The following is a 13,458-nucleotide window of genomic DNA, read 5'->3' on the forward strand; positions in this document are numbered from 1 at the left end:
AGACGCAGGGCCGTGCCGCAGCAGCCTACACAAATGGGGCTACCTTGCATCTCCACTTTGTGATTGTGGAGCACCACAGACGATGCGCCACATGATAGATGACTGCCCACTCTCTCACCTTGATGGTGGCATCAAAGCCCTTCACCTGGCTGAGGACTTGGCCGTAAACTGGCTTATGGACTTTAAAACGAGATCTACATAGCATACGGCATCATCATCTTTGATGTAGCACATGGGGGACATGATGAACTTGGAAGTTAAAAGTAAATTTTGTCATTGCCAGTCTTCATCGTGGGTTAAAGTTGCCAGCAATGATGAAAGGTCAGATGCCTGGATCTCTGGAAGGGTCTGGATATGATATGAACGGTTACCCATTTAATTACTTTTGTTTATGATATGAAGGGTTACCCATTTAATTACTTTTGTTCAACCATGGGTTCAAGCTCCAAAAAATCGCTCTGCCCCAAAATTTGAAAACACAATAGCAGTCGACTTTTGATTGGAAATTATTCTCTAAATTCCTGTCAGAAACCAAGATTCACAAGGTATTAGTTATCCCCGTAAACATATATGCTTCATATGCTGTGCGACCCCATATCCAATCCCCCCACCCCCCGCCACCCACATCCAACCCCCCTCCAAACCCGCGGCCCCTGCATGCTGCGCGCCGTTTGTTGTCAGGTTTACATAAACGCATGAGGGCGCTGCAAAACCCCTAGAAGAAAAAAAACAATAGCTCAAATTTTTAGCAGAAGACGTCCTTATTATTTGCACCACTTTGTGGTCGAGAAACTTGTTCCTTCAAGTCTACCAGAAAGGTAAGTTCAGTTTCTCCACATTTATTTATAGTGCATAACTTTTCCAGTTTCCATTGGTTGCATGGCATTGGAAATGTTGGATTTGTTTCCTTATTTATTTTTTACCCAAGACCACGTTTACGGATTAGTCGTCAGATCATGGTCATGCAATCTATTTCTTCCTCCATTGGTACTAGGTAGATATTTCGGGTTTCTACCTCCATTTTTGGTTTAGTGAATTGTGAACTTTAGGTTACCTTCCATCATCATCATGTCATTGTTGTTCGTGAACATCACAGCCATGCATGGTCCATGACTTTATTTGTGGGATCACTTTCTAGACCACTTCCAGTTGTAAAAAGGAGAAAAATCGACTAGCTGTTAAGAGTTGTCAATGAAATGTGGTGAAATGTCACTGAAAAATTTGTGAGTATTTTGTGCTCTCTTTTTTATCCATAACCTGATAACTTAGAATAGTTACAAATAAACACCTTCTTAACTGAAGTTTCACAATGGGCCTTCCTAATGAATCTGTTTTTAAGAGTCTGTAGCGGTAAGCCTTATTTAAGTATCCAATGACTAATGAGAATGTGAAGCGAATGTTGACGTCACAAATAATTCGTCAAGGAATAATTTGCAGCAGTTGAGAGCTGTGCTCAACACTTTCGAATATTCGCAGCGAAAACAGAGTTGTTTCGTCAAATTCATGCTAAATTTTCTTAGCATTCTCATGAAGTATAACCTGGGCTTCACTCTGTTTGACTGTTGGTGTTAGAACTAGATAGAGTAAACTAGGTTTTTATACAGACGCTCAACTGTTTATAACTATTTCCCATCCATTTTATTTTACTTACACAGCTGGAAGTAAACGACTCCACATTGAAGAAGAAAGTTTGTGCAAGAAAGTTTTGGTAACACTCCTTCTTTTTGCTTAATCTTTACAAATGTTGTGATAAAATTGAACTTACTGACAGAAAATTTGAATCTAGAAGTTTTTGCACTGCAGGAAACGACTCGAGAAAAACTATTTTTTGTGCAATGTCAACCAACTCAGATTTATTTCCATTCGATCGAAAATTCGTGTCTGTGGCCTGCATGGAAATAAACTTTCAACTGGAAGAGTTTTTTGAAAGGAGTTGATCCTATTCCTTTCAGTGAAAATTGTTAAGAAGAAATCGAAAAACAACGCTGCCAATCTGCGTGAGAGATTTAGACATTATAAAATAAACCAAAATAGCATGAATGAGTCCACGTTTGTTTGTGACATCGGTATAGATCATAGATCACCCATAGCAAAGAAGTCTTAAGGAGCATCTTCACTCAGACGGCAAGATGTTTCACTGTGACATTTGTAAAAAAGACTTTGCATGCAGAAACAACCTAACAAACCATCAACGAGTCCACACTGGAGAGAAACCGTATGTTTGCAACACTTGTGGGAAATCCTTCGCTCAGAGCAGCTCCTTAAGGAGGCACCAGAACGTCCACAGTGGAGAGAAAACTTTTGTTTGTGAAGTATGTGGGAAAGCCTTCTCAAGTAACACTATACTTACACAACATAACAGTGTTCATAGCGGAGAAAGACCATTTGCTTGTGATATTTGTGGAAAAGCATTCTGTTTTAAAGATGCTTTGGTAAAACATAGGCGAGTCCATACTGGAGAGAAACCATTTATTTGTGGTACTTGTGGAAAAGGTTTTTCACAGAAAAACAACCTGTCTCAACATCAACGGGTCCACACTGGAGAGAAACCATTCGAGTGTGACATTTGTGGGACATTTTTTTCACATAAAACCAATCTCGTCCAACACCAGGTTGTGCACACTGGTGAGAAACGATTTGTTTGCGGCATTTGCGGAAAAGCCTTCCAGCGCAAATCCATCCTTGCAGATCATCAGAGAAACCATACGGGTTCTTATGTGACAGAGAAAACCTGCGTTTGTGAGATTTGTGGGCGGGCTTTTACTCAAATATACACCCTAAAGAAACACCAAAAGATCCACACAGAAGTGAAACGTTTTGTTTGTGGTATTTGTGGAAAATCCTTCGTATTGATGGCTTATCTGGAACAACATCAAAGAGTCCACCCTGCAGATTTGAAAAGCCTTGGTACTGATTAAGAGTGTTACTTTTGAACTTACTACCTACCCTTCTTTGTAAAGGAAGAAGCACTGATCTGGTCGTTCAGCTCAGTGACTTTCAAAAACTCTGTTGTAGGAAAACACTTCGAGACATCAACTGTGTGACCTTTGTGGAAAGGCCTTCTCACTCAAAACTGATTTAAATGGTCATCCGTTAACCCATGAGAAAGAGAGAGAAGAGCCGTTTATTTGTGACTTTTGCGGCAAAGCATTCTCAAATAAAACCAGACAAGGCAGTACTAGGGCCCAATTTCATAGCGGTGTTTATTGGTAAGCAACTTTTTGTGCTTACCGTAGCTAAACAATTTGCTACACTGCTAGCGTATATTGCACAGGTTCAAAGAAAAATTACGCCGCCATATTGCGCGTTCACAAAGAATTTGCATTGTTGTTGCAGTAAGCACTAAGCACCGCAAGGTTAGCACGCCATTTCGTGTACTTTCAGTTAGAAATTGCATTGTATCCAAAGCCATTAATTTTGAGCGCTTCTGATCATTTAGTCTATCTTTATGATCTACCATAAAACTGATCGACCTCGCAATGGTGTCCCGGGAAACATTTTTCAACACTCCCTAACTGATTAAAGAAGTCCTGGGCAAAACGCTGATGGGTGACAAGAATATACAAACTACCCAATTGGAACCAAAATCACAGATTACATATGTGTAATATTCCACATTTTTATTGCAGAGTACAGTTGAATACAAAATATTAACAAATCTTCCTTATAATCCAACCATTTTGATGAATGTATCAAAGAAATTTGTGAGGGGCGACAACAAATTTCCCCCACTATTATTTGGTTGTAATGGATTATATATTTTTTGCAAAGAGTACTGTATGTGTTTTTAAGCTTTGCATGGTGGCATGAATCAAGTACATTAATAACCATTAGCCCATGTGACAAAAATGATGATTCTCGTCCCCTCCTGTTTTCTTTGCGGATAATGGCTCCTGTTTTTAGTAACTGAAAGTTTACAAATTGCCCATTTGGAAAGAAAACAAAATTATTACTAAAAACCTCTCTACCATGTATAAATTGCTGTCAATGCAAAAGTTTGTATAATTTGTTTCCATCATAATCCATACACCAAAAGGTTCTACTGCGCCAAGCTGTTTTTGTATGTCGCCCTCTCTTGAAGGAGTTTATTTTAGACATGATTCTTGTGTAGCTATAACACTTGTTGTAGCCCTCAGGATTGTGCATTTATCTTAAAGACTCTGGACACTATTAGTATTTGTCAAAAACCAGTCTTCTCACCGAGTTTCTCACTTGGTGTATCGCACAAATGCATAAAATAACAAACCTGTGAAAATTTGAGCTCAATTGGTCGTCGAAAGTTGCGAGATACTAATGAAAGAAAAAACACCCTTGGCACACAAAGTTGTGTGCTTTCAGATGCTTGATTTCAGGACCTCAAATTCTAAATTTAAATTTGTGGGTAATTACTTCTTTCTCACATAACTTCAGAGGGAGCCAGTTCTCACAACGTTTTATACTATCAACCTCTCCCCACTACTTGTAACAAAGTAAGGCTTTATGCTAATAATTATTTTGAGTTATTATCAAGTGTCCACTGCCTTTAACTAGAGAAAGATGCTATTCCAAAACAATGATGTACTGTACTGTCTTAAAGGTCCTTTAAATATACCCATAAATGAAAAATATTTGATATTTTTGTACACCACATTTTTTCTCTAATTTTATTGCTACATGTATCTATTCATAATATAGGCCTAAATTTAAGTTGAAAAATCTCTAATGCCATGAAATCTCAGTCTAGAACATACCAAAGGCATTTACACTTTCATTTGTTAAAAATATTGTAATGCAATCAAGATAAAATAAAATTGCTTTGAACGTTTCACAAATGAGTCCAACCACGCTGCACATTTTCAAACAAGTGTTTCTGGCCTCTTTGATGAAGAACAATATTTGTTATTTCCATATTTGCCGGGAACTGTTTACGTACCTATGATCAACCTATATCGCACCTGGTCTTCTGGAATCCTCCTGGCGGACATCCAAACCGCGGCAGGAGGAAAATAAACTACGCAGACACCATCACCAGAGACACTTATCTCGGTCCAAACGAGACTCAACAACTCATGAGGGACAAAGCAACCTGGCACCACTTCATCAATGCTACTTCTATTATTCTGTCCACGGACGAAGGAAGATGATGATGATTGCGTGCAAGGCCATTTGCATTTTGCAAAGCCTGGTACCTCTGTTGCCAAATCTTGAAGTCTATAAGGAAACTTCTGTAGGAGCACAGAGGCTAGGGCCCACTGAATCTACGGCCATCGAGTAAATCAACACTTGGGTTTGGTTACATTGACATGAATAGAAGAAAAAACAAATTGGCCGCACCTCTCTACATTGACAACTTACTGAAATATTTAACACACACAAATCTAAAAAGATTAATTTTAGGAAGAGCTTTTTGGCATTTCTACAGGTTTATCGTCCATTAATGATTTCAGCTGCTGTCTGGCGCTTTCTAGGAATAAATCCAAACTCGCAAACGAACGATGTCTCGAAACGGAGTCCAACTGTAAGAAAAGAGAAAAATGTTCAGTTTATTTGAAAACCACTAACCACAACATTTAAGAGTTATTTTACTAAAACTGAAATTGCTACATTGTCTTCTTCCTTCTCGTTTGGCTCTAATAGTGTTGAGAATATCTGTTTTTCTAGCCTATTTCACCCCACTGCAGGAGGAAGCCTCTTCACTGTTTCACTCTATCCTGCGTTGTCTGTTGCCAAGCAATGCCCCTATGTACTAAGACTTAGTAAAAAACATAAGACGGAGAGATGAACTTAGTCTAAGTTCATCTCTCCGTCTTATGTTTTTTTCTCCCTCTTTATTTTGTCTGGTTTCTTGGATTTTATAAGGGAGTTGAAAATTTCTGTTTTTCTAGCCTATTTCACTCCACTGCAGGAGGAAAGCCTCTTTACTAATTCTCCATCTCACTCTATGCTGCACTGTCTGTTGCCAAGCAATGCCCCTGTATGTACTTAGTTCATCTCTCCATCTTCTGTTTTGTTGCTTTGTTTTTCTTTTCTTGCCCACCTGTTGCCATACCTCCTTCCTGCCCATCTCCACTTTTGGAGACTTTTTTGAGAATATAATTATATTCAAATCCCCCAAAATTAACAACACAGTATAAGTTGGTTTGAGGTAACACCATTTGTGTATCTACTTGCCAGGTAGAGTTAGTTCTTCAGAGAATTGTCTTGCTATATATTTTACTACTGCGGAGTAGATCTATAGGATTTTACGGGAGATTTCTCAGTTTTGAAAAGAACTGTCTGCATAATATATGCACAAACCATGAATAAATTATAAAACCTCACCCTCTTTTGCTCTGCGTTGTATTCTTCCATTGCTTTCCTAGAATTGACAGAGGCTTCTTCGATGGCCTCTAGGTGGCGCTTTCTCTCTTCCTCAAGTGCATTTTTTATCGCGACCTTTCATAAATGAATCAGAAAGAAATACTGACTCATTACTTTAAAGGGGATAAGAAAATCGAACATCAAATTATGGAAAAAAGAAAGTGAACAGGGTACAGGAAAACACTCGATGTTCAAGAGAAGCATCTTGTTGAAACAGTGTTATACAAATAACTGGCCTTGAAGATTTTGCTTTAAAGTTATTCTGCATTTAAAATGGTTTCATTCTAGCAGATTCTTCTGAGGTACATAAGGTTACACCAGTGTGCCAACAGGAATGTTTTTCTTTTTTGCTGAGACTTTTGAGCCGTTCTGTTACTGCTTTTGTTAGCATTGTTAGGTTTTACCTTTACCAAGGCTAAGGGAAAACTACTATGTTTTTTCCGCATTGCATTTAATTCATCAGTTGATTTTTTAATTATTCGTTATTTTGTGAGGTGATCTTTACTTTGCTGTTTTGTCGTTCCCTCTCTAACTCCGTTTGTAACGTTTCCCGATGGCACTTCTGTTCTTCCTCCAGTGATCTTGCCGCCTCGGATCTCTGTATTTCTAGCATCTCCTTGCCCTTTGACCTCTCCTCTTCTAGCGCCCTCTGGAGTGCTTCCTGATTAGTAGTTTGCATTTCCTGTCGAAAGAAGAGATTTGGTGATAGCACTCTTTGTATATTTGAGCCTGGTGCCCTTCAGGAAAGTTGTAATACATTGGTTCATCACGGATGACCTGAGGATGGTTGGCAAATTAAGTTTATTTTCATGGTTGTCAGCAGGGCTAGTAACTCAGAAGTTTTAGTAGCCCTGAGGAGTGAATGTGAAACCAGACTATTTTATACCAAGCCTCACTTTCGGCCTAATAAACTTGCATTCTAGAAAACAAAAATGGTTGCCTTGTGGCCGCTACAAAACATACCTCAGTTGCTTTTTTGAGTTCCGATTTATTCTTATCTTGCTCTTCTCGTAAACACGTCTGAAGCATTGTCTTCTGAGTTTCTAGTTGTTCTTGCAACGCTTCTTTTAATCTGTCCTCGTTCTTCTGTCTCTCCTCGTCTAGAACATTTGCTAATCTGTCGTGCTGTAAAATGAATAACATCAACAACATTTATTATTGTTTTCTAGTCCTGTGGGAACCAACTCATGGGGTGATGGACGGTGATGGGCAGGACAGAGAACGAGCTATGTCAGTGTTCTCTGGATTGATGCTGGTGCAAGGACCATCAGAGCTGTATGCCTTAATATGGAATACAGAAGATTGGACATCCAGAATTGCCGGCAAGCCAACTGGTTCTGTGGGAACCAACTCATGGGGTGAGGGTTATGGACAGAAAGAGAATGAGCTTTGTCAGAGTCCCAAGGATTTATGCTGGTGTAGAGACCATTAAGAGAGCTGTCTGTCTCTGAACAGAGAAGAGTGGATTTGTGGAAGGACGTTCCGCCTGCTGCCAGGCGACATAATTATTTTGATACAGCACAATACATCTTGTTGTTTTTGGGGGTTTTTTTTCGGGGGGGGGGGGGGGGGGTTATAAAGTGAGACACTTCTCTTTACCTGACTTTTGAGGATTTCTTGACAGCGTTCCGTTTCCTTGGTGATGGCCACCTGCAGTTGTTTCTCACTTGCCTCTTGTTGCTGGAGGACTGCACATTTGCATAATTCCTGCATAAATTTGAATACGTAATAAAAGAATTTCAACAAAGAAAGAGCAAAGCGTACAGGGGCATTCTGCTGGTTTTTTTTTGTTTTTTTTTAATCTTCCATGTTTGCCCCCCAATAGAGAATAATACCTTGTACTCTTCAACAATGATGGCCAATGCATCATGCCCAGCCTTGCGTATCTCGTCCATTTCTAAAGCATGCCTGGCTTGGACTTGCTCGTAGCGTTGCTTCTGCTCGGCTGTTTCTTGACGGTGACCTTCAACCTCTTGTTCCAGGGCTTCTAGTTTCTGGGTCAGTTCATCTCTGATCTGAATATATAAATTGTATCGCCTTTGAATTAAGATTATACCCAATAACTCGGCAATGTTCCACAACTTTTTTTAAAACTTTCCTTCAGGCAAAAGACCTGAATTACCACCATCTGTAGCTGCCTGCTTGTTAGTTGTACTCTTTGAAGGGAAGCAATTTATGGTAAAACATTCAAGTGAAGTCAACAAGCAATCAAAGTAATTTAAATAAAAAGCCTAGCAATAATCCATCAAAACTTGGTTGATTTGAACCATCTTTACAGATCAACAATAAGCGACTCATTTTGACCACTATTAATTTCTTCATTCTAGTATTTTAAACACCTAAACTTGCTTTAGAAAAGTTTTCACTGACCCTCTGTAAGCGACTTTTTTCTCTGTCTGCGGCTGACAGGCGATCTTCCAACCTTCCAACTTTTCCTGTCATCTCTGCTGCGAAGACTTCCACCGATGATGAAGAGCGTTGGACAAGGCGTTGACCTGCTGGAGAGTCTGCTGGGTCCTGGAAACGGTCGCCCTCTGCTGATGACGCTGCGTTGTGATTCTCAACAGGGAGAGGCCCGACAGCACCCTAAAGAAAAAGAAAAAATGCTGTTGATGAAGTCGTAATGCGAGAGTGTTCCATGCGTTACTATTATATTGAATATTTCTGTAATGAAATCAAGGATGCGTTATAAGTGAACATGATCACTGTAGCTTGCAAGCCTGAGGATTTGTAACAAGGGTGCTTGCCATGAACATCAGGGTTAACCACTACTCTTCCTTGACAAGTGTTGTGGGTTCTTTTACGTGATCTACCAATCCTTTTACACAGTACCTTTGGCTTTAATGCTTCGACTAAAGGACAAAGCAACGATGGTAAAGGACACAAACGCTACGACCGGGATTCAAATCCACACTCTGCCGATCAGAAACACAAGAACTTCCGTCCGGTGTTCACAACCGCTCGGCCAAGGTTCTTGAGTCCCTGAAATTGAAGAGACTTACCTCTACTCCGGCCAAGCCATCATGTAGGTTAACATCAACATCATCTAGATTATTATTGATAGACTGATTCTGCAAAGGGGCCACAGCCTGCTGTGCCTAGAAGAAAAGTATGATATTCAGTAATATTTCTTGACTCTGGGGTTTATTTCACAAAGATAGTCCTAACTTAGGACTAGTCCTGAGAGTTATTAAAAACTTAAAGGCAGGGGACACTATTGGTAATTACTCAAAATAATTATTTGCATAAAAGCTTTCTTGGTGACAAGTAATGGGGAGAGGTTGATGGTATAAAACATTGTGAAAAACGGCTCCCTCTGAAGTGCCATAGTTTTCTAGAAAGAAGTAATTTTCCACGAATTTGATTTCAAGACCTCAGGTTTAGAACTTGAGGTGTCGAAATCAACCATTTAAACGCACACAACTTCGTGTGACAAGGGTGTTTTTTTCTTTCATTATTATCTCGCAAATTCGATGACCGATTTTGCTCAAATTTTCACAGGTTTGTTATTTTATGCATATGTTGAGATACACCAACTGTGAAGGCTAGTCTTTGACAATTACCAATAGTGTCCACTGTCTTTAAGGCTAGTTAGGACAAGTGATTCGTCCTTATTTGAGATAAAAAGACTAGTCTTACATGAACTCTTTTTGAAATCCACCCCAGGGCACTTAAGAGCATAGAGACGCTTCAAGGTTCCTCGCGTTCGCTTAACAAATTGGGCCTAAATATTTGTATGCACGCTAGGCCTTCACACAGGCAATGGAGGCAAGTGCCCCTTGTCATTGCCTTGGTGCACTTTGAAAATTCAAATAGAAATTTACAATTTACTCATATTAATTTTGTTTTTTACCCATACACCGATGTGTGTTAGCACTGTATACTCGGTACTTTCCCGAATCCTGTGCAAAAATATCACATGCATGTTACTCAGGTTTGATTCGAACCAACGACTTTTGCAATTTGAGAGCAGTGTCTTACCAACTAGACTACCGAGGTTGCCTGATAGCTAGAGGCATAGATGTGCCTTCATAGAGGTGCCTATTACTTAAGAGAGAAAGACTGCATCATTGTGCTGAAGTACAGGAGATGGAGCAATCCTACACAAGTGAATACGGGCATTAGTATTTGTATTTGGGGCCCAGTCTATGGTAAAGTTAGCTCATTGGGTGAGTTAATTAAGCCGTTAGAAGTTGGTTGAGGGGGTTGGGGGACCTGCAAGCTACATTTACCTGAGCTTGCTGTCTGGAAGCCTCTGCTTGTGACGTCAGTTCAGGGGGTGCGGCAGCAACCATCTGGGGTACAGGGTCGGCAAAAGGGGGGTCAATTTGTGGCTGGAGGGGCGGCTGGGTCTGGGCCATTAGGAGGTCTGGTTGCCCAGCTGCTGGGTTTTGAACGGAAGCTGCGGGAAAAACAGGTATTGTTTCGAACAATATGAAATATGTAACAAGGGGAAACATGCATTATGCCCCAACGTTGCTGAGCAGAAACAGAATACCAAGTGTGACATCATGTAGTAGTTTCGTTGCCAAATGCCTCTCTGCAATATTTTATGCTATAAAGCAGAGTATTAAGTAGATCAATATTTGCCGATGAACAGCTTTTCACAATTGGGAACTGATGAAAAAGCTGTACTTTAATTAAATACTGTACTTTTTTTCTACACGGGATTCAAAATATTTAGACTATATAGACCCCTTTGCATAGATTGGGGGCCCTAAATTCCATACAAAACTTCTGAGCCAATATGAGAATTATCAACCCTTCTGAAATATTTGAGTGTTTTTGTTTCAGCGACGGATGCTGTGACGGTAATGATGACAATAGGTGTCATCTGCGCATGCGTCAGCTTTGAGGATGGTCATCCTTTAATTTCTAAGACAGTACTTGGGATGAATCTGCGAAAACGACAAAGTTTGGCTGAAAACTACTAATATCGTCACAGAACAATCCGTCATTGAAAACAAAAACCCTCTATTGGGAATGGGACGGAGACGGGTGAAGTATGAGTTACCGATAGCAAAGGAGGCCCATGGTGAAGGGCTGGCCTCTACCCCTGGACCAGGCACCTGGTGGCCAAGCTCTGGAGGGGGTGGTGCTGCCTCCTCAAACCCCCCAAAGTCACCCCAGTCATCGTCAATCTCTCCTCCTGCTGCACCCTGAAGTCCAAATGATAAGAAAACATCAAATTACAATTGAAAACTAAACTGTGACAATTTAGAAGAATGAACAAATCAATATGAGACTTCGGAACGCTAGTTAGCAGCAGACTTACCAGGTAAATTTCCATTGTTTACGTAGTTCTGAGCATGTGCACATTATCAAGAACGATTGTTTTTATGTGGTAAGTCTGCTGGCACCAAGCGTCCCGAAAGTTCCCTATAATTATTATAGTTGTCACAATTTTAACCTGCCTTCTTGATGTTGACTGCTCTATGATCTATCTAACATCCCTATGTTCCAACATCCCATGTTCAGACACCCCTAGTTTTGACAATATTCCCCTTATTTCCACTTGTGATCTACTAGTTGTGATAACGTAACCCTCCTCCTTGCGGCCGTCGGGAGGAGGGTAACGTTATCGCAACTAGTGATCTACATGCTAGGATCAGGTTTAGGGAATTATTGGAACGGCTCGGAACATCATTGTGACATTCGGATTCCCCAAATGGGGACTGCTAAAAAAGGAAGGTAGCTTCCCTTCAATGTAAAATATAGATTGTAATTGTATTACTATTAAAATGCATACACCGCAAATTCCTCCCGACGGCGAAGGAGGAGTGTTACGTTATCGCAACTACCTTCAAAGTTCATTGCTAGTTCACAAAAGTAACTTGAGACATAAAAAAACACAATTTACATACAATGGTTGATTGATATTGATTGATTGAGTCAAGGAGGTAGAAAACGTTATAATTGAAGTTGTACCTAAAAACTACTAGTATTAAAAATTAACATTTTATTTTCAAAGAAATTGATTTTAAGAAAGATATTAGTTAAAGTTAACGTTATTCATGTTATTTATAATTCTTATATTATTATTCCAATATAACGATACATAAATAAATACGAATTCCACAAGGTTAGTTCATTCCTTTCCTCATTGTTCCTGAAAAATATTACCCTGAAACATTACAACTTAACCACATCTGACGGACCATGACGGACCAGGACCAGGAGAGTAGCCTACCTGAACTTGCGCCTGGGCCGCGGCCGCCGCTGCAGCCTCGGCCGCAGCATTCGGGAAGTTTGCCCAGTTGTCCGCCATGTCTACTTCAAATCAAACTTCCCTTTCTTTCTCAGCCGATAGTACCGTCTCGACGGCCAATTAACAAATTCCACACACCCAGGGTGTCGAAAGATGTCAAGCGTGACACTGGATAAGCTTCGAAATTCCTGCGACGCAAAGTTTCCCAGTGCCACTATTTAAAATGTACATTTGCCATGTCCATGGAAGCAGCCATTTTTTTTTGTGGGTGTGTGTGTTGTTTCAAAACTCAACTAATTGCCGTCACAGGCCAGCTGGGCTATGCGCCCGCGCACCCGCGCACCCGCGCGCCCGGCCCGGCATCTTGGCGTGGATTTTAGCATGGGCAATAAATTGTTTGTTTATTTTTTTTAACAAAGCAGACTTTGCAATTTTTAGAGCTTTAGCTTTGCTGTGGATAGATTGTAATCAATGTTGCAATTTCATTTTAACTTAGTAAAACAAAAACTTGAGACACAACAAAACAAAACAAAAACCCGAATGGGTCAACCCACATTTGTTTTTATCATGTTTTTGCTGGAACTAGCTGTCAATGTCTGGTTTTGCACATAAATTTGTGCTCAATTTTGTTTTGTACATTTTTCTAATTTATGGTAATTGACTTTAACGTAACAAACTACAGTTTGCATTGATAGAGTAGGTCTCTAAAAATAGTGTAGATTTTTTCTATTGCTTTCTAATTATTCATTGCAGGAGTGGTCACTTCCCTTTCCAAATTTAGTATGTGTTTTTTTTTGGGGGGGGGGCAAAAAAGGTAGATGGCGCTATCTCTTTATGATTTATTTATTGTTTGTCATTCAACCGATTCCTTCAAAGTGATTTTTACAGTCACAATACATTCCTTTTGTTTT

At 40.0% G+C, this 13,458-nt stretch overlaps 2 protein-coding genes across 3 annotated transcripts; one reads left to right on the forward strand and one right to left on the reverse strand.

Moving 5' to 3' along the window:
* The first annotated feature begins 724 nt into the window (after positions 1-724).
* Positions 725-4,225, forward strand: LOC117305164 (oocyte zinc finger protein XlCOF15-like). 2 transcript variants are annotated; one of them, XM_033789962.1, is made up of 2 exons: positions 725-818; positions 1,656-4,225. In XM_033789962.1, the coding sequence occupies exon 2, from the start codon at positions 2,130-2,132 to the stop codon at positions 2,916-2,918; it is 789 nt and encodes a 262-aa protein (XP_033645853.1). In that variant the 5' UTR covers positions 725-818; positions 1,656-2,129; the 3' UTR covers positions 2,919-4,225. The 2 variants fall into 2 exon arrangements, with proteins under 2 accessions (XP_033645853.1, XP_033645854.1); XM_033789963.1 differs by lacking the exon at positions 725-818 and adding an exon at positions 826-1,223.
* Positions 4,226-4,457: 232 nt separating this feature from the next.
* On the reverse strand, positions 4,458-12,820 carry LOC117305366 (coiled-coil domain-containing protein 91-like). The gene is made up of 11 exons (XM_033790235.1): positions 12,530-12,820; positions 11,354-11,498; positions 10,572-10,741; positions 9,342-9,437; positions 8,710-8,925; positions 8,175-8,354; positions 7,939-8,046; positions 7,303-7,464; positions 6,845-7,021; positions 6,301-6,414; positions 4,458-5,495 (listed from the first exon to the last, which is right to left on the reverse strand). Exons 1-11 carry the CDS (start codon positions 12,605-12,607, stop codon positions 5,373-5,375), a joined length of 1,569 nt encoding a protein of 522 aa, XP_033646126.1. The 5' UTR covers positions 12,608-12,820; the 3' UTR covers positions 4,458-5,372.
* Between the last annotated feature and the right edge of the window lie 638 nt (positions 12,821-13,458).

Source organism: Asterias rubens, chromosome 22, assembly GCF_902459465.1.
Source record: "Asterias rubens chromosome 22, eAstRub1.3, whole genome shotgun sequence".
Classification (NCBI taxonomy): Eukaryota; Metazoa; Echinodermata; class Asteroidea; order Forcipulatida; family Asteriidae; genus Asterias; species Asterias rubens.

Excerpts from the sequence above, each read along its gene's own strand:
- LOC117305366 (XM_033790235.1), bottom strand. The coding sequence starts at position 12,607 with ATGGCGGACAACTGGGCAAACTTCCCGAATGCTGCGGCCGAGGCTGCA. Across the intron at positions 11,499-12,529 it reads CGGCCCAGGCGCAAGTTCAG|GGTGCAGCAGGAGGAGAGAT; the intron begins GTAGGCTACTCT and ends TTTGGACTTCAG. Across the intron at positions 5,496-6,300 it reads ACAACGCAGAGCAAAAGAGG|TTGGACTCCGTTTCGAGACA; the intron begins GTGAGGTTTTAT and ends CTTTTCTTACAG.
- LOC117305164 (XM_033789962.1), top strand. The coding sequence starts at position 2,130 with ATGTTTCACTGTGACATTTGTAAAAAAGACTTTGCATGCAGAAACAAC.